The sequence below is a fragment of the Eucalyptus grandis genome, chromosome 10 (assembly GCF_016545825.1).
Source record: "Eucalyptus grandis isolate ANBG69807.140 chromosome 10, ASM1654582v1, whole genome shotgun sequence".
NCBI classification, from domain to species: domain Eukaryota; kingdom Viridiplantae; phylum Streptophyta; class Magnoliopsida; order Myrtales; family Myrtaceae; genus Eucalyptus; species Eucalyptus grandis.
Window position 1 is genome coordinate 28,975,253 of NC_052621.1, and position 24,046 is coordinate 28,999,298.

The 24,046-nt window shown below is 39.5% G+C and overlaps 4 protein-coding genes and 1 non-coding gene across 6 annotated transcripts; 4 read left to right on the forward strand and 1 right to left on the reverse strand.

Annotated features, from left to right (window-relative positions):
- The first annotated feature begins 4,601 nt into the window (after positions 1-4,601).
- On the forward strand, positions 4,602-7,638 carry LOC104422662 (protein LOW PHOTOSYNTHETIC EFFICIENCY 1, chloroplastic). Its single transcript, XM_010035051.3, is given in 2 exon segments — positions 4,602-7,083; positions 7,085-7,638. Coding segments are annotated over 2 exon segments (2,280 nt in total). The 5' UTR covers positions 4,602-4,933; the 3' UTR covers positions 7,215-7,638.
- A 2,459-nt stretch (positions 7,639-10,097) lies between these two features.
- LOC104422663 (uncharacterized membrane protein At3g27390) lies at positions 10,098-14,731 on the forward strand. Of its 2 annotated transcripts, none has more exons than XM_010035052.3 (11): positions 10,098-10,486; positions 10,573-10,747; positions 11,334-11,442; positions 11,533-11,725; positions 11,830-11,966; positions 12,444-12,732; positions 12,910-13,016; positions 13,099-13,237; positions 13,604-13,799; positions 13,923-14,166; positions 14,267-14,731. In XM_010035052.3, exons 2-11 carry the CDS (start codon positions 10,654-10,656, stop codon positions 14,526-14,528), a joined length of 1,770 nt encoding a protein of 589 aa, XP_010033354.2. In that variant the 5' UTR covers positions 10,098-10,486; positions 10,573-10,653; the 3' UTR covers positions 14,529-14,731. The 2 variants fall into 2 exon arrangements, with proteins under 2 accessions (XP_010033354.2, XP_039159814.1); XM_039303880.1 differs by having other exon boundaries at positions 10,101-10,486; positions 13,911-14,166.
- An 892-nt stretch (positions 14,732-15,623) lies between these two features.
- LOC104423913 (mavicyanin) lies at positions 15,624-16,666 on the forward strand. The gene is made up of 2 exons (XM_010036346.2): positions 15,624-15,976; positions 16,205-16,666. Exons 1-2 carry the CDS (start codon positions 15,790-15,792, stop codon positions 16,534-16,536), a joined length of 519 nt encoding a protein of 172 aa, XP_010034648.1. The 5' UTR covers positions 15,624-15,789; the 3' UTR covers positions 16,537-16,666.
- Positions 16,667-16,913: 247 nt separating this feature from the next.
- Positions 16,914-18,227, reverse strand: LOC104422664. The gene is made up of 3 exons (XR_001981733.2): positions 17,973-18,227; positions 17,420-17,608; positions 16,914-17,317 (listed from the first exon to the last, which is right to left on the reverse strand). It is a non-coding gene; the product is annotated as an uncharacterized LOC104422664 (transcript).
- Positions 18,228-19,516: 1,289 nt separating this feature from the next.
- On the forward strand, positions 19,517-23,525 carry LOC104422665 (cystinosin homolog). The gene is made up of 8 exons (XM_010035054.3): positions 19,517-20,009; positions 20,120-20,252; positions 21,171-21,260; positions 21,383-21,507; positions 22,103-22,145; positions 22,435-22,552; positions 22,640-22,689; positions 22,931-23,525. The coding sequence occupies exons 1-8, from the start codon at positions 19,891-19,893 to the stop codon at positions 23,075-23,077; spliced, it is 825 nt and encodes a 274-aa protein (XP_010033356.1). The 5' UTR covers positions 19,517-19,890; the 3' UTR covers positions 23,078-23,525.
- Positions 23,526-24,046: the final 521 nt, after the last annotated feature.

Here is a 24,046-nt window from a genome sequence, read left to right on the forward strand (position 1 = left end):
AGATACTATGTAATTGTTGACGGATGTATTAATTTTGGATTTTATTATTCATTTGTCACAAATGTATCTATTTGTAATTTTTCAAATATTAGTCCAATTTAATAGAAATTAATCAAGAGTAAATTTATTACATATATACTTAGTTTGAGGTTTTTGATGGTTAAACAATTAATATGGAGAAATTTTATATATATAGTTTGGAATTGTAGTTTAGTGCTTGTGTTTAAAGAAGTGAAGGAGAAAAAGGCCAACCTCCAAGCATGGGCACGATGTCTCTTTTGTTCTTGTCGTCGTCGTCTCTCTCTCTGCCTTTTTCTCGTCCCTACCATCACTCCCTGTTTTTTGCTGTTCTTCCGTGTGCATACACAATCAAGATGTGGGGAAGGAGAGATCTCGTTACACGTATCCTTTTGTTGGACGTAGTAGACATGATCCTTGAGTGGACTTCACATCGGATTTCATACAATTCGAGAGTTTAGAGTATCGAAGTGCGCCGGATCTACTGCATATTGTGTTTGCACCACGCTCTTTTTTCATTCGATCGAGTCTTTTCTATCAACATCGGCTTATCTCTTCCCTAACTAGATAGTGTTTGGGTGCAGTCATGGCTTATTGGAGGCCTTTTGCTCTCCAGTCGAGTGTTGATCGTGCTGAGATAATGACGATATGATAATGCTGAGTCCAGTCACTCCAGTCTCGTCGTATGTCAACCAATTAGTCTAGAGGGTCCCTTGCCAAAACCATACTAAACCAAACCCGTGATTTCTCTTGATCGCGAAACTCGATGGGCTCTCGAGAGCGAAATTACGCATGTTCCGGCTAAAGATTCCACGGGGAAGAGAGAGAGAGAGGATTTTACAATAATGCGAAAGCCAAATGATTGCCTAGAATAGGGACATGGGCTCTCCAAAGGTGCTATACTATGTGAGCTTTTATAAGTGCCTAGGCACATGCACTAGCCGACTCTATAACCATAATTTAACGCCCGGATTCGACCGTGTATTGAAAAAAGAGGGAATTCGACTGTTAGAAGAAGATGACGAAGAAGAAATAATGTCCATCCGAGACCCCAAAAAAAAAAGGACATGTTCTTTTGTCTCTTGTTGCACCAAATCGACGGGCCAACTAACTTAACCAACCCCTATAAATCTTCCGGGGTGGTTGCCTCGATCCCGTAGCCTCCAATGATCAGCCCATGTGGATCGCGAAAACACCGCAGTTGCGTAGTGTTTAGTAGCTAGTACTCTTTCTAAATGAGGATCAATTGAGGAGTAAAGCTTATGTCTTCCGGCCGTCCTATTGGCCAGTAGATTATCTCTGATCGTGCCTCTGATTCGAGGGTTACAAGCGATGGAGAAGTTGGCGACATTCATATTTGCGATGCACCGTTCGAAAAATGGATTAATCTAATTTTGAGATGACCTGTGGATGAGGTCTTACTCCTGCCCAGAAAGAGCCGCTTAGCTATAAGCCGGGGAGAATTCTTTAAGGCCGTTTTATAAGGTGGAATGTCTTAGCCAAGCCAAGAGGGGTATGTTCATGATGTTCTTAAAAAGTTAAATCAGACATATATTAATTTAACTAGCAAAAGGGGGGTTCTACTTTGATATAAAGATTATTACGTCAAATCTAATTCACATAAAAGCTTAAACCAATACAGTCATGAGGCGTGGCTAGTATCTAGACGTTCTAGACACGACAACGTGCTTGTCCACTCGTTGATCGTTTCTCAATATTGAGCTATTCATATATGATCTCTCTTAAATTAATAACCGAAACATACGTGTTAGATTGAAAGTCGAGCCGTCATTTTCACATGGCATTAAATTAGCACACGAAATCAATTTAGCTCTATCCAAATCATGTCGTCCGACGCGATGGGCATGTGCCAGCAGGCGCGGCGGAGCAATATTCTTTCCACTGGAATCTACGGTTTATAATCTCTGCTAAGTACGAACTCGCCATAATAAAAAAAGCTCTTGTTCTCGAATGACGGAGAAAGGGAATTAGACTCTGTCGAGTAAAAATAGCAGCTTTCTTCTTCTTCTCATCATCATCATCATTATTATTATTATTTAATTATTTTTACTATCGAAGCACGTGAAGAAGGCGACAACTCCCCATGAAAAATAGAGATTCAGGACCCGATTTTGATTCCTTCGATAATTTCGGAAGATCTTTGCTCTGGCCTTAGCAAGCCCGTGGATCTAGCCTCGGATTTTGTGGATTTTGATCAGCCTTATCGCTTCTTTTAAGGCTTTTAAGGGAATAAGTTTCGACAATTACGCATGCTTTTCAGAATAGTATCCAATCAATCGTAAATTTATTGTACGGAATATCGACTCATTTATAAATTTTTCAATATTGTTAATTCAGTCATAAATATTTATGTAAAATCTAATATACTTGTCCTAATTAATTTTCGCACCAAAATTGCCAGCGGGATGATGTGACATACGATTAGATTATCATGTTAGTGACTTGTGATGAAAAAAAATCAACTAGAGTAATCATATTAGAAATTTGTGTAAATATTTTATATTAAATTGGCAAAATTGAAAAATTTATAACTGAATTGACAAACTGTATAATAAGATTTAAGACTAATTGGATAATGCACCTTAAATTGTAGAACATAGAATATTGAACGGAGTGACACCATCGAAGCAGCAAAGCGTGGTCGTCCGGTGGTAAACGAGTTTATACGGTTCACAAGTTCGGGAGATTCTCTGGCTTTGGTGGCTCACGATGGGAGAGGAGCGGCCCTACTGCTGAGGGAACGACTCCGTTCCCACCTTAGATTCGAGAATCGGCAAAAGTTGGGGCCGTCGTTTTGGCTGTGAGGAGTGCTGTGTGGAGAAGGCCCTGGCCCGGCCGTCCGTCTGTAATTACTGACTCTGAAACCGGCCGGCCTAAATCTGGTGAACGGTATTTGCAGGTGCTCGATCAACATCGTTTTGTTTCCTCGAGTGATTCCTATGATGCTGTTCATCAAAATGACTTCTTCTCCCCCTCTGGAATTTGTACTTTTCCGGCTTGTTGATGTTTGGGCACTACTTTAGGTGTGATTATTTACAACTAATGAGTACCCTCTTTCATAAAAAGACATATTAAACTATTTCGATCAGGCACGATTCGGCCTAATCACTTTTTCGAAAAAAAAAAAATGATATTTTTCTTTAACCATGATTAAGTTTGAGCGAGGGCTTTTAATCCCGTGCACCAACATTATCTATCTAGACCCACACAATCATAATTGATCGCGAATCGTGTCGGATCAATGAAGTTCTCCTTGCTCGACAAGGATAGAGCAAGAGCAATTAAATTTGATGCTTTTTTTCTTTTTCATTCATTGAGATGCGCGTGTAAGTCCTGTTCTCAAGCTCTACCTCGATCCTATGCTTGAGTTAGCATGGTCTACCTTAGCCAGTAAAGAACTGTCACGATTGAATAGTATCAAATTGAAAGAAAATTTTCTAAAAAATTTTAAATTTATTTAAAAGTGATTAGTTCAGTTTTAAATCTTTTAATCATCCACTTTAGTCTTAACTATGTTAATTTAATACTAAACTTTTTTGATGATTTGTTAATTCAGTTCATTTAATTCTAAACCATTTAACATCGCAAATTTAGTATTTTCTACCAATTTTGACTAGAAATCATTGAGGTGATGGTTTAGTTAATGCTAATTGGCGCTTGGCATGGTTAGTGTTAATGTGGATAATTTTTGTAATTTTTTATTTTTTTTTTTTTTTGAATTTATAATTTTTTTATTCTTTTCTTTTTTTTTATTTTCTTTTTCTTACCCTTCTCGATTGGTCAATGAGGACCACACCGCTACCTAGATTAGGTGAAGGTCGCTGACCCTTACTTGTGGCCAGTGAGGGTCAAGCCGACAATCTCACCGGCCTAGAGTCGAAAATAGGGGAAAAAAGTAAAAGGAAAATCAAAAAAGAAAATAATAAAAATTCTAGAAAATTTAAAGAATAATTAAAATACTACACTAATCATCCACATTGGCAATCTTCGGTCAAAATTTACTAAAAAGGCTAAATTGGCAAATGGTCAAAAGGTTTACTACTAAGTTGACAAATCATTAACAAAATTAAGACAATTGAAATTATTTACGACTGGATTAACAAATCATCAAAATATTTAAAAATAAATTAGCAAGTCATCAAAAAATTAAACACTAAATTTGTAAAATTGAAAAGTTTAAGAATTGACAATTTGTCAAGAAATTTAAGATTAAATTGACATGATGAAATGTTTTGGATTAAATTGATAAAAAAAAGATTTAAGGTAAAATTGATACAATTAAAAGGGTTTGGGAGTGCATTGGCCAGTACAATAGCTATAGAAATTTTTGGACAACTCTTCTATCAAATTAATCACATATTTTTTGGGCTAAGTAATTAGAGATTTTTCTTTCCAAATCTAATCAAAATTAGAGAAGGGACAGGAAGTTTTACATTGTTTTTCTTGAGATTGGAGGCCATTGCAATTTTTCCAGCAATTTTCATTTTTTTCTTTCCATTTTTTTTTCAATCCATCAGGAGTGGAGTGGAGTGGATTAGTCTACTGGTTAGAACTTAGATCCTTCTGTCAGAATTGAATGGCTACCAAAATGCCAACTCCGCACTACCTGCGAAAGAAGAAGACCCACTCACCGGATTCTTCTCGATTCCACGATATCCTCACTGCTTGTCAATCTCCAAGATACGAAACCCCCATTGCTGTGGCATTCCTTCCGAATTTCTATCACTTCACCATCACAGACCTAAACCCTCCTCCTCCTCCTCCTTCATTTGGTTCAACCCAGTGAAGAGCAATCGTATTCGCTAATGGACGGACTCTGAAAAGCTGCGGATGAGATACCCTTTTGCTTTTCCAGTGAAGGGTCGTCCTCTTTCCTCGGTGAGTTTCTCTAAAGATGCAAACTTTGGGCGTGTGTTCATGGAAAGGTGAAAACTTTGGGTGTGCTCTTTCTGATGCATTCTGTGCTAAAAGGAGTAGGAAGAGGAGGCTTCTTGGTAATCTTGTTGGGTATGGTAGGGTTTCTGGTTTGTGGATAGTTTTGAATGGTTCATCCTCTGACGGAAGTGGAGTCTGTTCTGGGAATTCAAGATTTTTGGGAGCGACATTGTTCTGTGGCTACACTAGCACCGCAGTCTTTCGCAAGCCTAAGAAATGTTCTTTTGGCACCTCGTTTGCATTGGCTTGGGCGTTGGAGCAACAAGAAATTAGGAGTGAATTCAGTGATGGAAATTCAAATACAATCAACAGCGAGCTTCGAGAAACCGAGATTGTGAAATCTGACAGCTTTTGCATAGACGGAGGGAATGCCACTGGAGATAATATTGATGAGGAAGAGAAGGTTGTTGATGGCCAAAACGATGGAGGAGTTGGGGAAGAAGATTGTTCAAGGGTGGATGTTCGCTCTTTGGCCTGGAGCTTGCGGCTCGCGAAAACTGCAGATGATGTAGAGGAGGTCCTCAAGGACAAGGGTGTATTGCCCCTTCAGGTGTTCTCTACCATGATTAGAGGTTTCGGGAAAGACAAAAGAATTGATCCTGCGTTGGCTGTTATGGAGTGGCTTAAGAGGAAGAAGGAAGAGACTAATGGTGTGATATATCCAAATCTCTTCATCTATAATAGCCTTTTAGGTGCTATAAAACAGTCTGAACAGTTTGGCGAGCTGCATAGGGTCATGGACTACATGTCCCACGATGGTGTGGTTCCAAATGTCGTGACGTATAATACTCTGATGGCAATTTATTTGGAGCAAGGGCAAACTATTGAGGCCCTCAATGTTCTTGAAGAGATCCGGAGAGTCGGTCTCGTTCCCTCTGCAGTATCCTATTCCACTGCCTTGTTGGCTTATAGAAGAATGGAAGATGGAATTGGAGCTTTGAGGTTCTTCACTGAACTTAAGGAAAAATATTTGAAGGGCGAGGTAGGAAAAGATGACAACGAGGATTGGGAGAAAGAATTTGTCAAGCTTGAGAATTTCACGGTTCGCGTTTGCTACCAAGTGATGAGGAGGTGGCTTGTGAAACGAGAAAACTCGAGCCAGAAAGTAATGAAGCTTCTCTCCGATATGGACAGGGCTGGGCTCCAGCATGGTCGGGCAGAGCTCGAGCGCCTCCTATGGGCTTGTACTCGTGAAGACCATTATGTTGTTGCAAAGGAATTATACACGAGAATAAGGGAGAGGCATTCGGAGATCAGCCTATCTGTGTGCAATCACTTGATTTGGCTGATGGGGAAGGCTAAGAGATGGTGGGCGGCCCTGGAGATTTACGAGGATTTGTTGGACAAGGGACCCAAGCCGAATAACTTGTCATATGAATTGATCATGTCTCATTTTAACATCTTACTAACTGCAGCTAGAAGAAAAGGGATTTGGAAATGGGGCGTTAGGTTGATCAACAAAATGGAAGACAAGGGGCTTAAACCTGGAAGCAGGGAATGGAACGCAGTACTTGTCGCCTGTTCAAAGGCTTCGGAAGCTAGTACTGCCATACAGATTTTTAAAAGGATGATAGAGAAAGGAGAGAAACCAACAATCATCTCCTACGGGGCGTTGCTTAGTGCGCTCGAGAAAGGGAAGCTCTATGATGAGGCCCTCAAGGTGTGGGACCACATGATCAAGGTTGGTGTCGAGCCGAACTTGTATGCGTACACGATCATGGCTTCTATTTTGACGGGACAGGGAAAATTCAAGATGGTGGATGCTGTAATTAAGGAGATGAGTTCATTGGGGATCGATCCGACCGTCGTGACATATAATGCGATTATAAGTGGATGTGCACGGAACGGCATGGGAAGTGCAGCATATGAATGGTTTCACCGAATGAAAGTACAGAATGTACCTCCGAACGAGGTCACTTACGAGATGTTGATAGAGGCGCTCGCAAGAGACGGAAAACCGAGGCTAGCGTATGAACTGTACTTGAGGGCTCACAATGAGGGCCTGAATCTCTCCACAAAAGCTTACGATGCAGTCGTAAGTTCGTCTCAGGTTTACGGGGCTACCATAGATATGAGTGTTCTAGGACCTCGGCCTCCTAAGAAGCCGAAACTTCAAGTTTCTGAAAAGTCTATCTGAGTTCTGTGAGGAACCTTACTCTATCAGAGGCAAACCCTTTTCAATTGGAAGGAAACTTACGCCTGACTCGCAGGAGAAACTGGGACCTGGTCGGGCTGCCTAAACGACGAGGCTGCATATCGACATTGCCCTGAGGAGCAAAGACCCTGAGTTCATTCCTGCTCCTCGATATTTCGAGGACCGGTGCGCTAATTAGGAGAGTTCGTCGGACTCAAGTAGTGACTTCGTCCAAGGTCCCGAAGTTCACCATGCTGGGTGAGTCATAAAGTTTGAGTTTTTCGGCTATCAAAAGAACAAAGGATAGAGAAACTGAGAACTGATCTGTTTCTGTAGACGCTGTTCACATACTTTTGTGCATTAAATTGTAAATGCTCTCACTGAAAATGTCATCATACCATGTTCAGCTTCATGTTCTGTGTCCTTGTTTTGTTGCAATCTACATGCAACAGACTATTGTGTCTTCCCTATTTTAGGTTGCAGAGCCGGATGCTCGCAATGTTCTTGCAGTAAGCATGTTCTGTTGTCGATTTTGAAGATCTTCTGATAAACCATACGGCCGAATGCATTGTCGTATGAGTGGTTCGGTCCGACCTTCAGTGATCACATCCATGCGCTAGTAATTGAAGCTGTGCTTTTCATGATTGGGACTAGTTTAAAAGGAGGGTTCATTTGATTAATTACTCTGTTGTGTACAAGAAATTAACTCTAGGCTTACAAGCAACATATATTTGCGTAGATGCCTCTACTGATCTCGACGTAGTGATGATCTACAATAGTGTCATTGTATAATTGGTCCGAAACTGGCCCTCGATTGCCTGGATCCATGTCGATCAGGCCATCACAGCCGTTGATTTTGAGGGCGCATCGACCCGTAATTGCAATTGCACTGAGTTAACAGTCCGAGTCGCGACAGGTCCCATCGGCCCTTAGCCCAAGGCTTGCAAGTCACAACCTAATTTGATTAGCTTGTCGGATTAGACGGGACTAATTCTAAGGTAGGGCCCACATTACAGGACGGAATAAAGCATTGCAAATTATTTTCTTTTTTTTTTTCTTGAAATTTCGGCGCACTCCATGCAACGATTTTGCTGCTTTCAGTCCCATTAAATTGAGTGGCAAGCAATTAAATCCAATGTATGCATCAATAAATAATTAAGTAATCAATGCATTTCGTGCCCTTGTGTCTTACCTGATTTTAGGGATTAAATTATTCAAATGGTGGATGTTTTTTTGTCTGGGTTTGCAAATAATCGTTTTTATTAATATTGTTTTTGGCCAAAAAATGAGATAATGAATCCGTCCATTTTTAGGAGTAAAAAATGCCGTATAGCATTTGCTTGCGTGAAGGTCTTTTGTATTTTATTTTATCGCTAACAAGAACATTTTTTAATTTGAATTCAACAGCCGGCTTGCAGAAGAATAGTGTACTTTGACCAAAGCTCAATTAGATAAAGACTTTTTGTTATTTAATACCATTTGAATAGGGGAAAAAATTAATACTTGGGTCAAATTCCATCCTTGAGCTGTCCCACGATTTTCCTCAACCGAAGTGATTTATAAAAGGAATCGATCTTGTTCTTAAGATAAATCTCAAGAATTAAATATTATGTTCTTCGTTTTTTATTGAGATTTTCAAAGAGAATGAAACAATATCATACATATTTTCCATATAAAAATTTCTCTAGATATCTTTTGTATTATCATTTCTTCTCACACATTAGTTACACATGCTTATAATTACTTTTGAGATAAATCCAAAAAAGATGGAAACCTGGGAAAAGGATGTTGCTGAAAGAAGAATTGGCCAGTGTTAGGAGTGTAGCTTAAACACTCATTTAATGGTGATACAGTTCCTAACTTTCCATAGCTATGAAAAGCGACATAACCGAAACCGATGTTGGCACTTGCGAAAAGTAAGACACATGACGCTTTGAGCTTATTAATGTAGTTCTAGACATGCATAGATGTATCCAAACTTAGAAATTTTTCACCAGATGGGCATGGCATGTCACTGTTTTCTTTCCCTTTTTCTATTTGGAGGGGTTTAAGGGTAGTTAGAGGCTGTCTATTTTTTTTTTTTTTGGTCGGTAGAGGCTGTCTATTTGGTGATGGGAAAGCAGTTGCTCCTTCAACATCCCCCCACTTACATTCTTTATATATATACTTTACATATATATTTTTGGCCTAATTTCCTAAAAAATCTCAAATTTTAGATTCTGTCTCATTTTTGCCCTGACCTTTTTTTTTTCTTTTTTTTTTTTTTGTCTAAAAGGACCTCAACTTTAGATTTGGAGAAAAATAGCCCTTTATCCAAAAAATCATCGTTAATCATCCTTCATTTATTTACTTTTCTTATCAAAGAAGTTTCGTTTTGGAGATAATTAATTACATCACCTTGTTGATGCGTATTTGTTACCGGCATGGAAATAACACATCAAACAACTAATGAGATTTGTAGACGAATGGTCAATAGAGACAAATTCAAGACTAGATTGAAGGTTGATATTTTTTTATGATTTTTATGATTTTTATTAATTTTTTTCTAGGCAAAACAAAAGAAATTCAGGACAAATTTGGGACTAAATTTAGAGTTGCAGTTTATTTTTTAGAAAAGAAAAAAATTCAAGGTAGGAGTAGAACTGAATCTAAAGTTTGGGATTTTTTTAGATAAAAATAAGTTCAGGGCAAAATTGAGGATAAACCCAAAATTTATATTTCATTAGGGAATCAAGTTGTCCTATGACGTTCCTTCAATTAACTAAGGTAACGAATAAATCAATTTCTTACTTCTAATCAACTACGCATCTAAAATAATCCAGGTATCTCAGACAGTTGTATGAGGTGAAAAAAAGAATCTTTTATCTCGTATCACTTCTTCTTGTCTGCCACTCCAGCAAAAGTGTACGCAAACTTCTCCAGCAAAAGCTTGACTTTATTCATTAAAGAACTTTCATTCGCTGCGCCAAGCATGTTAACTAACGTGGGTTCCCATTTGTTTGGTCCAGGTCATGCCCTCATCTACAACGTCAGCGCCAAAACGAAGATAAAAAAATTGTTCTTTCTTGATCAGCTCGTCTTGAACTTTACCGCTTCTAATTGTGGCAACTATTTGCGGACACGATAGTTGCGTGAAAAAGGTGAAGAATTTCAGCTGTTTCATGTGCTGATTCTCTATCGACAGTAACTGCTGTTGCTCTACCCACCATCCCCACGAATTTATCCTGTGCGAATCTGGACTCTCAAACTGCTGATTCAAGACTCTACGTGCTTGCTTCTCGATCAAGAACTTCCTCGTTCATTCAGAGCTGAGCGAATCCAGGTTCCCGAGGAATTTCCTCGTCCTGGGCTCGTGAATTTAGCCTTTAGCTTTCTTGGGTATCTTCTGGTTGCTTTCTTGTTTTGTTCTCAGCTCTGTGTTTGAGGAGTTGGGTGTGTCTGAAATTGTCATCTCGTCTTTGCAGGTGGGAGCTTGGGATTGAGTGCGGGAAGGGTTCTGAATGATTTGCAGATAATTGCGTGGGAGCGTTGAGTAGGGAGGAAACATGGAGCCTCCGAGGGGAGTTCTTACTTCGCTATGGAATTTCATTTGCTTCTTGCCTTACTTCAACGGGCTTTTATTGCTGGGCGCTATTAAAGGTGAGATTGCTCCTTCTGTGTCCCTTCTTGTTTCCAAGACATCTTCTTTGATAGCAAATCCGAGCATACAGTAAAGGAATTGTTTGTGACGAAGGTTTTTTTTATGAGGAAATCCAGTCATCAATGCACTTAGCTTGGCTTTTAGGGTGAATTCTGTACCTGAGTTTGCTTGTCGCATGTTGCAAATTGCCTGTTGGTGCTTACTTTTGCTTTCTGATAGCGTTTTTATTGCAAAGCTCCGGTAAGTGAAAAGTATCTTATTTCCACCCATGAATTCTTCTACAAGGATGTATGAACTTATGCTGCCAAGCAGTATGAATTTGGCATGCATTTATTCACACAAGGAAGGTAGGAATAGGAAAACAATCACCCTCAATGGGTTGTTATGATGGAGTTTTATTCTCTTTTGTTGGCCAAGAAAAAGAACAAATATAATAATAGTATTGTTACTCCAGAAATGAGTCTATCAATTATTCATTTTTTACAAGTCTAGTTATTTGGTAATGCCGCAACCCCATACTGAAGTAGGTTTGAGTTGTGAGCTTGGGATATCATCTGAGCCATGTTTCTTCCTTTGAATTTTCAGGTATCATTTTCTGCCCTATGGCATGTCTAATCTTGACCGTCGGAAATTCTGGTATCACATTGGGTCTTTGGCCTGTGCATGCCTTCTGGACGTGCTATTCTGTTTTCAGGTGATTTCCTCAAACATTTCCCAATTATTCCAAATTATTGTCCCTGAAAAAGAAAACTCATTACTTTGATTTCTGTTTCTCTATGAATAGAGCTAAACAATTAGGTCCCATCTTGAAGCTCATTCTCTTCATATGCATACCTGCTCCCTTAATTGTGTGGCCGGTAGTTGCAATCGCTGGAAGTTTCTTAGGTGGAGCTGCATATGGCTTTTTCTCACCAATATTTGCCACTTTTGAAGCAATTGGAGAAGGAAAGACCGATAAATTTTTCCACTGCTTTCATGTATGTGATGACATGAGATGTTCTTATCAATTTAAATCTCTAGTTTCATTTTTCTCTACTCATCTCCAAAATTGGAAATTATCCTCTTGCCTGAAAAATTTCAGGATGGAACTTGGAGCACTATACAAAGGAGCTTCACAATTGTCAGAGACTTTCGGGATTGTTGCTTCTATTCCTACTTCTCAATTATGGATGACTTGCGGCTTCAAGAACCTCCAGAAAGGAAATACTATGAGATTAGGTCTACCTCACTCCCCACCACCACCCCCAAAAAAAAAAAAAAAGAAAAAGAAAACTCCCCCTCTCCCCTTTTATGTCCTTTTGGAGAAGACTTTTTGTAAGTTCATTTGTGCTTACTGAATGCATTGATGTCTGCAAAAAGTTTTAGGCAATGAGACATGGCACGATTGCAGTGTGTGATGAATTTTTGACCTTATCCTTACGGATGTGCTTAATTAATTGTTATGCTCCAAATCTCGACTTTTGCACTTTCCTCTGAAGTTGATGTACACAAATAGAGGAGTGAGTAAAAGCAGTGTCCCTGTCTTATTGAGCAAATGATATGATGAATTTTCTGTTTATATATTGAGATGAGTTCATAAAAGGAAACTTAAGCTTGTGAGTAACAGAGATGACTTCGTAAATGCAGAAATCCTATTGAGATACTAAAGAAACAGAAGGAAAAAAGATGATTAATTGTTGCTTAATTTGATTGCAGAGTGTTATATCTTCCTGGTGCTATTCTAGCAGGAGTCGTTGGCTTCATAGTTGACATGCCTATGATTTCACTAATTGCCCTGTGCAAAAGCCCTTACATGCTCTTCAAGGGTTGGCATCGTCTCTTCCACGATCTCATTGGTCGTGAAGGCCCTTTCCTGGAAACAATATGTGTTCCATTTGCGGGCCTAGCTATCATACTCTGGCCATTGGCTGTTGTTGGAGCAGTCCTGGGATCCATCGTGTCAAGTATAATTCTCGGCACCTATGCTGGGGTTGTCACTTATCAGGTTAGACCCATTCTTCTTGTTTCTTCAGTACATTCCTGTGCAAACATTATAAAGCTTCCATTTTTAATAAAAGCTTGCTAGCAGGCCCAGTGCAAGTGAAATTTCCAGTTGTGGAGGTTAATTTTTATGGTGGTTGGAGATTCTTATTATTTATGCTCTAAGGGCTTGAATTGACAGGAATCTTCATTGTGGTTGGGGCTTTGCTACATTATTGCGGCCCTTTCCATTTACGACGAGTACAGCAATGACATTCTTGATATGCCAGAAGGGTCCTTGTTTCCTAGGTTCTCCATACGTACCTGTGATTTTTTATTTAAAACTGGATGCTAATGACATATACACTTACTGTATTCTGGATCTTGACAGACTGAAGTATAGGAGGAATCCCCAGCTAGCAAGGACCAGCTCTTTAGCGACCTCTTTTGCTGGGCCCGGTTCTACTAGGAATCCTCCATCTCGTGCAGTTTCATTTAAAAATCCCGTGATTGATTTGAAGCCACTGGAGGTTATTTTCTTTTCAATCCTTTCTCTCTAATGTTATTAAAAAGATTTATGTTGTTCTTTCTTTGTTTAATCAGCATCATGCTTGTAAAAGTAAACCCGAAAAAAGGAAAAAGAAAATATGTCATGCACCCTCACATGTGCTTTAAAGTTAGGATCCTCTGAAAGTTTTTCGTTTTTGATTTTCTTATTGATGGTCGACACTGTTTGGCTAATTATTAGCTTGAAAGAATATCCCGTTAGACATGGGAAATTTATTTGTGTCACCAAAGAATGAGCGGATGAGCACGTTTACAGGAGTTGTTCTTGCTTTGCTTCCCTAATTCTCATGCAATTGGCTTGAAGCTAAATGAAATTGGTCCTCTTACAGTTGCTTCGTTACATATTCAAAGAGATTCAATGCCATGGAGAGCGCATGGTCTCTGAAGGACTGATAACACCCCAAGATATTGAAGATGCGAAGTCGGATAGCGGCAGCCGAGTGCTTAGCACGGGCTTGCCAGCTTATTGCATTTTCCAAACCCTCTTGCGATCAGCCAAAGCTAATTGTGCAGGAATCTTGCTGTGTAAGTTCAACTGCTCATTTATCGCACTTATTCAGTAGATATATAAATAAATGAGCCTGACAATTTTTGTTTGGGTAGAGAAGAGAAGGTTTTACTCATCTGATGATGCAGGTGACAGTGCAGGCGATGATGTTGTGGAGCTGACTGTTACAAACAGACCCAAAGATGTCTTCTTCGATTGGTTTCTGAATCCCCTTTTAATCATCAAAGACCAGATCAAAGCTGAAAACCTTACCAGCGATGAAGATGACTATTTAGGCAAGCTTGTCTTGTTAAGTGGTGATCCTGTGAGGTTAAGAAATTCATCAATTGGCTCGCCTCCAGAATCTGAGCTCAAAAGAGCTGAACTTGATGGATTAGCTCGAAGGTAATGCATGAAGAAAGAAATCAAAACATGTGTGCAATTAAGGTTTTCTTTTGTGCTGATTTACTTCAGCAATTGTTGAAACTTTGTTTTGTCAATGAAGGCTTCAAGGAATTACCAAGTCAATTTCAAGGTATCCAACTTTTAGGCGTCATTTTGACACTCTTGTGAAGATTTTGTCTGAAGATCTTGCAAAGAAGAATTTTGAAAGCAAATCGACCAAAGGTGAGCCCCAAAAGTTTACAAAGTCAAGGAGTCTCTTTGTCCGTTTGCTCAGCCAAAAGTCCTTCAAGAGCAAAACAAAGGATCCTGGTTCTGGTCAAGAGCCAGAACAGGTCGCTGCGCGAGACATTGAAGTGGTGTGACTGCACATTCTTGGTTTTACTTCCCTCAAGATGTATAGTTCCTTCTGTAAATTGCTTGTTCACCTTTACTTATTTTGTTTCCACGATGATATGACTTTAAAATTTAGTGTCATGTCAACCACAGAACAATTTGTTGTGATCAAAACAAAAGAAGGGAGTTACATATTGAATGGCGTCTTTGTTTTGCCGCCTTCTTTTTTGTATAAGCTGGAAAATAATGATGATCGCTCGCTGTGTGGCTAGTGTCTACTGGTTCTACAAATTTATCAATAGATACCATGCCAGAGTGAGACATTGTGACGGATGGATCAGGGCGATGTTTTTCTCGATTCAATGAAAGTCAGAAGAGTTAAATTGGGTCACAAATCGCAAATGAGGAGAGAAATAAATTAGCAGGTCTCTCCCATGAGTTAATATTCCAATTTCATTGCAGGTTATAACCATCCCATGAAAAGACGAAGTGAATTCTGATTAACAATTATGTATTCAGTTGTTTATTTTCAATTTATTGAGATCACTTGCATAGAACTAGTTTTTCCCGTTCTTTTTTGCCACAATTACAGAAATATGAAGCTGTCGTTTCTCAATCCTCTTCTTTATTTGTCTCGACAACAGATAGATTATGTAAGACGTATGGTTCTGTCGTAGGGACGTGCCATCTTTTTACAAGTGCCACCGTTATCGCAAGTTGAATGTCGGTTATTTTCTTGTTTCCCTTTTGTTCTAAATCCACGTTGATTCAATGTTGTATTATTGATAGACATAAAGAATTTAACGGCCAACAACTACAGCAAATGACAAGAGTTGTGATTTGAGGTCTGTGATAAATCAATGCTCGATTGAGAGATCTTTTAGATAAGAAAGCATTCTAAAAAGCAAATGCACTAAGAGAATGTCACAGAATCACGAAAGACAGTTTAGATTTTGGCAGTTTGAAAACAAATATGATCCCATAACATTCTCCAAACGTGCAAAACAACATATGGTTCCTTCTACTTGTCTGCAACTGATGAGCTACGAAACCGAACAGGTTGACTGAGTCAAAAATAGTAGAAAACCGTCGCCTCCCACTATCTCCACATTGTCCACCTCCACCTCTCTCTCTCTCTCTCTCTCTCCAGTAACCGACTCTCTTCCAGATCCACATAGCTCTGTTTAAACTTCACCAACTTCGTCATTCTTCATTTTGGAGACTAACCAATCGAAGTTGAATAGATAGCCACAGAAAAGAAGTTGTTCCGTCTCTTCAGAGTTGCTCAGGATGGCTGCTTCAGCTCTTTTTTTTATGATGACCATGTTCGTCTTTTGTGCTCTTCAGTGTTCCACGGTAACGGGGTTCGACTACCAAGTTGGAGGGGCCGAGGGCTGGGTCGTCCCTCCCGCGAATGATAGCAAGGTCTACAATGACTGGGCTTCCGAGAACCGGTTCCGACCGGGCGACACACTCCGTGAGTTCAACACTATGTTTCACTCTGGAACTCGTTAACAAACACTTACTGCTGAAATGTAGTGGTTTTTCTCCAGCATCATATGTTAGTCTGTGGCGTCCGTCATACATTTTATCCTTATCTGCAGCGTTGCTTTTGTTTGAGTGAACCCTGTACAAGATTTTCTGGAAAAAGAAACTTGTGAAAGTAGTTGATCCTTTATAAAAGAGAAGTTCTCGTATTTCTCAGGCTTTAAGTATAAGAAGGATTCGGTGATGGAAGTGACCGAAGCCGAGTACAAGAACTGCAACTCCACCCGTCCAAGCTTCTTCTCCAACACCGGCAACACGGTCTATGCTCTTGACCACTCGGGGCCTTTCTACTTCATCAGTGGAGTCTCCGGCCATTGCCAGAAGGGACAGCGAATGATCGTGAAGGTGTTGTCTTCCGAGGAGTCCGAGGCAAGCGGCGGAAGTAGAGGTTCATCATCCTCCGCTTCTTCTGCTTCCTATGCTGCTGGTTTCTCTAAGATCGGGTTCCTTCTGTATCTTCTGTCCTACATCACTTCCAGTCTGTTCTAGTTTCCTTTGTAAATGTCGCTTGCCGAGGTTAGGTGCTACTTCAGGTGTTCCGTGTCTTTCTAGTCTTCAGTTTGTCCATTTTGTTTATTCGTAGGTCTGTTTCAGCTGCTACAGTTACTTTGTTTCAGATTGTTCCGCTACGTACTGCTTGAAACTTTATGATAATATTAATGTTTTAATTGCTGCCATCTTCAACTCAATATATCCGCATGATGGACTTAAGTCGAAAAGTCCCCCAAATGTTGCTTGTATGCATTTCCTGCCAGTGCCAACTGGGCTAGGATTTAAACACAAAAGTGCGCACTCAAGAGGAACTGATAAAACGAAATCAATTAGGTGGTCATAGATCAAACATTCAGAACAACTCACTGCTTTTTGCTGAATGATGCTTCTGATTGCCTTGAATGCAAATTCATTTGCACAATTAATCAGCATACAACCTTGCTGAAACACGTGAACATTTGAAAATCCTTTGAAGGACTGGCTAAGATTTGGAGACTGTACAAAAAAGAACATTCGCGGGGGGCGCTGCTCTTCTACTATTGCTACATCGTTCTCTCCAATATCTATGTTTATATGTATAACATTACGATGAATCTCCAAGAACTAGTGACATTAACATAGAATTCTAATCAGATGGGGATGGCACTTGAATCAAGTGACTGTCTTGGTGCCACCATCATAAGGGCGGATATGAATGTCACGAGTGTTGTTGTCACACACAGAACATCTTAAATTCTCTGGCTAAAGCAAGGACTCAGAAGCAGCACCACCGTTTCTTCTGCAACCGAAAGGCAAACATCAGAGACAATAGTGGAGATCTTAACGTAAGCGAAGACTGTCATATATGCCCTTGTGAAAATCATGATAAGAAATGGCTTACCGTGGGAGGATATGCTCCTTCCCGCTTCGAGGCATTGTCATTTCTCTGCGACATTGGCCCGTTTCCGACAGCTCCATCAGGGCATTTCTTCTCGTCCCTGGCCTTGCTGAATATGACGGTGTATCCTTCAGCTGCAGCAGGATTGTTCACGTCCCACTCGCCAAATTTTGGCAAAGACCGGCCCTGATCCTGATGCAAAATGACCAACATATATGTGAGCAATATTTGCAATGTCATCCCTCGACTTGATCAACTTGAAAACGAAAACAGCACGGTCTGAGTCATTCATCATTTTTCTTCAGAAATTTTCAATAATGGATCACGCAGAGACCACCTGACGATCATCTTCTACGATATTCAATAATGACCAAATACTTTCCTTTTCACTAGGAATCTAACAAATGTTGCAATGCAAAAAACAAATTGCACCTCTCAAGAACTGCAATTTAACGTAAAAAATGCAACTTTTCATCACGAACAAGGGTCAAAGATGGATGATGATGCAAGAAAAAGACTGCAAAATGGAATGGTAACACAGAGGAATGGATCTTACCGTCATATTCTTCTTCTAACTTGGAAAATTGCTGATGCAGAGAAAATAATGAAGAGAGAAGAAGGAAAGGGGAGAGAGAGAGAGAGAGAGAGAGAGAGAATGAAACAGAGAAAAGAGACAAAACTGCCGAGATCCAAAATTAGGAAACAGTGGAATTGACAGAACGATTCTCAAGGTCTAACAAAGGACGTATATGGGATTTGAGCCAAGTGCGAAGGTCTATGTTTGGGTTGATGGCAGTTCAGTATTTCCTTTTTCTTTTGCCACTTACTTTATAGCACTGTTTTGATTGAGCACTGAGTAATTTACAAACATCATCATGGTAATTCGAAAGGATGGATTTGAGGAATGTTTGACGGACTACAATTGATCGTCGTGCGTTATATCAACTAGTAACATGACATGCTGCTTAATGTTTTTTCATGATGACGTTTCTATAATCAAAATTGATAAATAAAGTGTTTTAGATACTTGAATTGGACATTCTATAACTCTTGCAGTCATGTATATACACCCATAATGGCCATCAAATTCAACAACAATGACCATCTATATATCTAAAGTGATTTCATGCCGTCCATCTCAACTACTTCATTCAATTGTCTCAATGGATTTTTCATTGTGGAGTTCCTCATTAAAATTTCTATTTGACTGATCTCGCAAAACAAGTATTCCAAATGAATTAATAAAAAAACCCAAATAAAGAAATTCTATTAATTTCAAATGCTGTCTTTCTCGTGTTACGAAGAATCAATGCATTGAAAATGAAGATTTTATGAAGGAATTTGTTAACCACATCTCTCACGTAACTTGAATTTCTGAATTCCCCATGTTTTTTAAAGTAATCTTTCTTGTTCTCGTGTTACCTTCCAAGTGCTGAGTTGAATGACTTAAACGGGTGACAAAAAGAACAAGGTGGGATGGAATTGTCGGAAGAAGTGATGGGAAAACTTCAGAGCCTCTTGGCAGCTGATGACAGGACCACCTTACCTGCAAAACCACCAAAAATAACCCAAATTCTTTCTTTCTTTCTTTCTTTGGTTTTTTATTCCTTGGTGCTGCAACAAGGCAAGCAATCTCACTGCCGAGCTAATAATTACAAGTGGACAAGAACAATTAGGAGGAACGAATCTGAACTGCGATGCTGTCCATGGGCAGCGCGTCCCGTGCATCCGGACGAGACTCCGTCCGTGTTCATCAGCTTTCCATAGCATTGAAAGTTACAGACAAGACGAAAGATAATTTCCACATGGGCGCCTCTTATCCACAGCACCAGAATTCACGGGACTCTTTTCTGTTTCTTTCAGGGATTAGTTTTCTTGAATTGGGCCAATGAGAAGAGAAGTCTTTATTTAGATATGAAATCTCGCTCTCATCATGTCCCTTTCAGGTTTGAAATTCATGTCTTTTTAGGGTGCAGTCGCCAATATTTCGTGCTCTGACAATTTATATTCAGATATAGTGTTTTACATTTCTGTTTCGAAAAAAAAAAAAAAAAAAAAAGATTTTTCAAACTCTGGATCACTTTTCTATTTTGAAAAATAGAAAAATCAGTTGACACAATCTCCTCTTCTTCTGTTCTTTCGGGTGTAGAAGAACGGACAAATAGAAAAAAAACGAGAAACGACCAACCAATCGCAGGTTTACAAGTTAATCGAACCGAAGAAAGGGGGGGTCTCTCTCCGGTTTTGGCCATTCTTGACGCGACCTCATTCGACTGCCGAAATTGCCCAAGATTCCATTGAAAATTGTGCTCGGCGCCGTTGGAGATTCCACCATAAAAGACGATCCTAATTTCTCGGAGTCGTAGCTGCAGCTCCCTTAATCCCCCCTTCGTTTCTCTCTGCTCTGCTGGGAACTGGTAAAGCTTGAAGGGCGAGAGAGAGAGAGAGAGAGAGAGAGAGAGAGAGAGGAAGAAATGGCTTCTTGGAATTCGACGTCTCTGGAGGTGTTGTACGAGGTTTTGGGATGGTCAGCTTTCGCCTCTTGGTCCGTCAGCTTCTACCCACAAGTCATCTTGAACTTCCGAAGGAAGAGGTGCCCTCAAAATCTCGACTTTCTCAAGAGTTTTTCGTAAGGAAATTTTCGGAATTTGTCTTGAGTCTCTGTTTTATATTTTGTTTTTCCTCGTCGTGGTGTGTCGGCAGCGTTGTGGGTCTGAATTTCGATTTCGTCGTGCTGAATTTGACGAAGCACTCGTCGTACCTGATATACAACGCGACCCTCTACTTCAGCGCCGCTGTGCAGAGGCAGTATTATGAGAAGTACGGCTACGGACAGGTTCGGTTCTCGATCATTTTCGATCTTCCGTTTATTCTGTGAAGAGGGTTATGATCAAAGTGTGTTTTTGATGATTCCGTTGGATGGTAGGAGTAGCTAGTCTCTGATTGTTGATGAGATCGTTTACTGGAAGTAAGATATTATGTATCGGTTTATCCCTCCGGGACTTTCATGAATCAATAAGTTACAGGACAAATCCTGTGATGGTGAAGTATTCTCGTTCAGAAACATGTCGTGGTGGTTAATCATCATTCTCAGAACATGAAATCAGATGGCCATCGAATGAAGGGCTCAAGATTAATTACCGAACTGTGATGCCTGATGTGATGATTGTTTGGAAATGATCAATGGAAGTTTCAAATTCAGAAAAAAAGAAAAGAAAATATGAAGCCTCTCTTTCCCTTGCTATTTAGTAAGCCAGTGGATGAGATATGTTGATTTGAGGCCTCACTCCAACTGTTGTTCTCTTTGCATTACCATCTATCTATTGGAAGATTGAAAGTGATGTAAACCACACAAAGAGCTGAAGAAATGATCATATAGCTTGGTCTAGAATTGTGGTTTATTTGTACATTAAAGAGTTGCTTATGGAGTTTTATTGTCCTGCTTCTCTTGGTGTCCCCTTCTCATACCAACTCTGTGAGGATCAACTTATAGTTGATGTGGATTTCATATTTTTGGTTCCTTTTGATTTGTTTTGTTACTCAAAATGGTATGATCCTATATACTCTTGTTTTCAAAGATGTTTTATGGTTTCTGGTATTCTTTGAAAATTGGGAGAGCTTGTGATGTGGTTATGCTAGTAGAACTAAGAGGGACAGTACATGCTACTGAGAGCTCTCTGTGATTATAACTTCTGTATGATGATGCATCTTAAAGAGATTCTTCTTCATGCTAACAATCTTCTATTCTTTATAGATGATCCCCGTGGCCGCAAATGACGTGGCATTTTCCATACATGCCGTTCTATTAACTGCAATAATGTTGGTCCAGATTGCAATTTATGATGTAAGCAGTTACTCTTTTCTTGGGTCTCTTTTCCTTTTTAACTCATCACTAGAAGATCTTGATATTGAAATGAGGTTTTTCGATTAACCCTTCCTCCATTTGCTCTCTTTTTGGTTGAACAGCGTGGCAGTCAGAAAATCTCTAAGATTTCACTAGTAATTGTCTCTGCTGTGTGGTTGACTGCTGCAGTCTGCTTTTTCATAGCCTTACCGACGCATTCTTGGCTTTGGCTCATCTCCATTTTCAAGTAAGTTGTTGTGCAACTGTTGGCATCACCTATCATTTTTCCTATGGTTAACTCGTTGATGGTTAGCTTTTTGTGCTCTGTAAAGACCTTCTCAATTTGTGGACTTGCGTGAAATCAACTGCTTGTATGAAATTTCTCTTGTCACCATCAAATGTTAAGGTCTCAGAGAAATATGCATTAGTTCTTTTAACTTCAGTTAGGAGAAACTATATGCTCATTTGAAGCTAACTTAATTGTCATTGTACACATCTGATAAGTGCTACAAAGATTGAGATAATTCAGCAGAAACGCAGGCTCTTGGCCAGTTGTTTACTGATGCAGTATCTTTACTTGACTGAGTACCTCGCTGAAAGTTCAGTCCATCATTTTAAAAAAGCCTCCTTTTTTCTATTTAAACATCACTTTATTTTGTTGACGCGGTTGCCTTTGCCCTCAGTCTATAATCTTGGTCAGCAAGTCAAATCTCTCGTGCAATTGAGCCAGTGAGATCATCTCTCTTTTGCCCCTTCAAATTGCAAAGCCACTCTTAAGTCATGGATTTCCTCCAAAGTAGCACATGTTATGTGTAATTTTAAGTGATCTCATTATTTTGCAGCTCAATTCAAGTGTTCATGACAGTCATCAAGTACATTCCTCAGGTCAGATAATTAATTTCCTTTTCATCCTGATTTTGATAGCTGAGTTATTTGATGCTCCATAGCTCACATTGGTTTGGCTTTGTCATGAGGATTTTCTCTCCTTTTCTATGTCAACATCATCTGCATGATGTGTCAATGATATCATAAGTTTGAGTTGAATGTAGAGTCCATTTTATTAGGATACAGCAGATTCTTTTATTCTATCTCAGTATTATGTTCCTTTTCTCTCACTGAAGTACGTTTAGAGCTAGTATCTCAGTTTGCTGATGAATTAACGTATTGAATGTAGGTATTTATGAACTTTGGACGAAAAAGCACAGATGGATTCAGCATTGGCAACATTTTGCTTGATTTTCTTGGTGGGGTTGCAAACTATGCGCAGATGACAGTGCAGTCTATTGACCAAAGTATGCTGTTGTCCATCCAACCAAGAAGTCTTGTTACTAATCTTGATTAATGTGCATAATGTTATACTGAACCTTTTTTTCTTCCAGATTCTTGGGTCAACTTCTATGGGAATATTGGGAAGACGTTACTTTCTCTGGTATGAACGTTCTCTGAGACTTTATGTTTCTATAATCTTTTCCAGGTCATCCATGTTTAATCTCGCTTTGCTAGACTTGTTATGGGATTCTTCGAGGTTCTTTTCCATCTCGAAAAATGCTGTAAAAAATCATCCTAACAAGTTTCAGCAAAGGATTAACTTCCATGCATTAGTTTTCTTCTGCAGTTATAAATAGGATGGGCTGAGGGTATGGATTTATTAATCTTCTTTGGTATTGCAGGTATCTATATTCTTTGACCTGATTTTCATGCTTCAACATTTTGTTCTCTATCGTGCCAAGAAATCGCCAGTTAATCCGAAGTCAAGTAAGGATATTGAAGAGCCATTGGTCAAGTCCACTGATCAGTCACAGTCAGAAGAGGCTTGAGGTTAAGTTGCCATATGCTACAAAGAAATATCGATCGGCCATTTTTCTGCTATTGCAAACTATAAGTCTTTGTGGGCATATAGAACTCATGATTCTGAAGCATTTGAAGGAGATGTGCATAAGAAAACAAAAACTGGGAACCGCCTTTTTCTTCTTTGACCCTCAGTTATCTGGTTGTATCATGTTAATATTAAAGCACCTGATCTGTCGGGTTGCATACACCTACAGGAATATATAGCCTCGAAGTGTAGTTTGTCATACACCTATAGGAATATATAGCCTCGAAGTGTAGTTTGTCACACACCTATAGGAATATATAGCCTGGAAGTGTAGTTTGTTCTCATCTTGCATTGCTTTGTGAGAAAATGATCTTGTGTATACACGCTGTATCGCTCTGCATGTGAAAGAGCTTTTTCAGATATGGTGAAAATTGTTCCTTCCCATAGAAGTGATGGATTTGCTGATGAGATTTGTCAAGAGTCGTAGAAAGGGAAAATGAAAGGGGAAAGAGTAATATGAACCCACATGTTGAGGAAATTATGAAGGAATCTGTTTTTAAGGAACGATTTTATCTTCCGTTCCTATACTTTCTCAATTTTCCTAATCAAATCATTCAATTTATGGAAAATGTCTAATCGAGTCTGTCCAACACTTCCGGCTGAATCCAACACATGTGGATGCTAGAGTTGGACGTGGATTAAATATTGCCTACATGAAAACACTCTGTGATAGAAGATGAGCAGGAGAATACAGAATAAATACTAACAAAAATTAAGCCACTCGCTAACGATGGGTGTATGATCACGTCCGGCGTCTTCCCACTGCCATGTCAACTGGATTTGGTCGGATCCTTAGTTGAAGGGAGTTGATTACATGTTTTGTGTAAGTGGAAGGGCTTAATTAGAGAAATAGAAAACATAGCAACTTGATTAGAAAAGTAGCGTGATTACATGGATGAAAGTGTGGTCC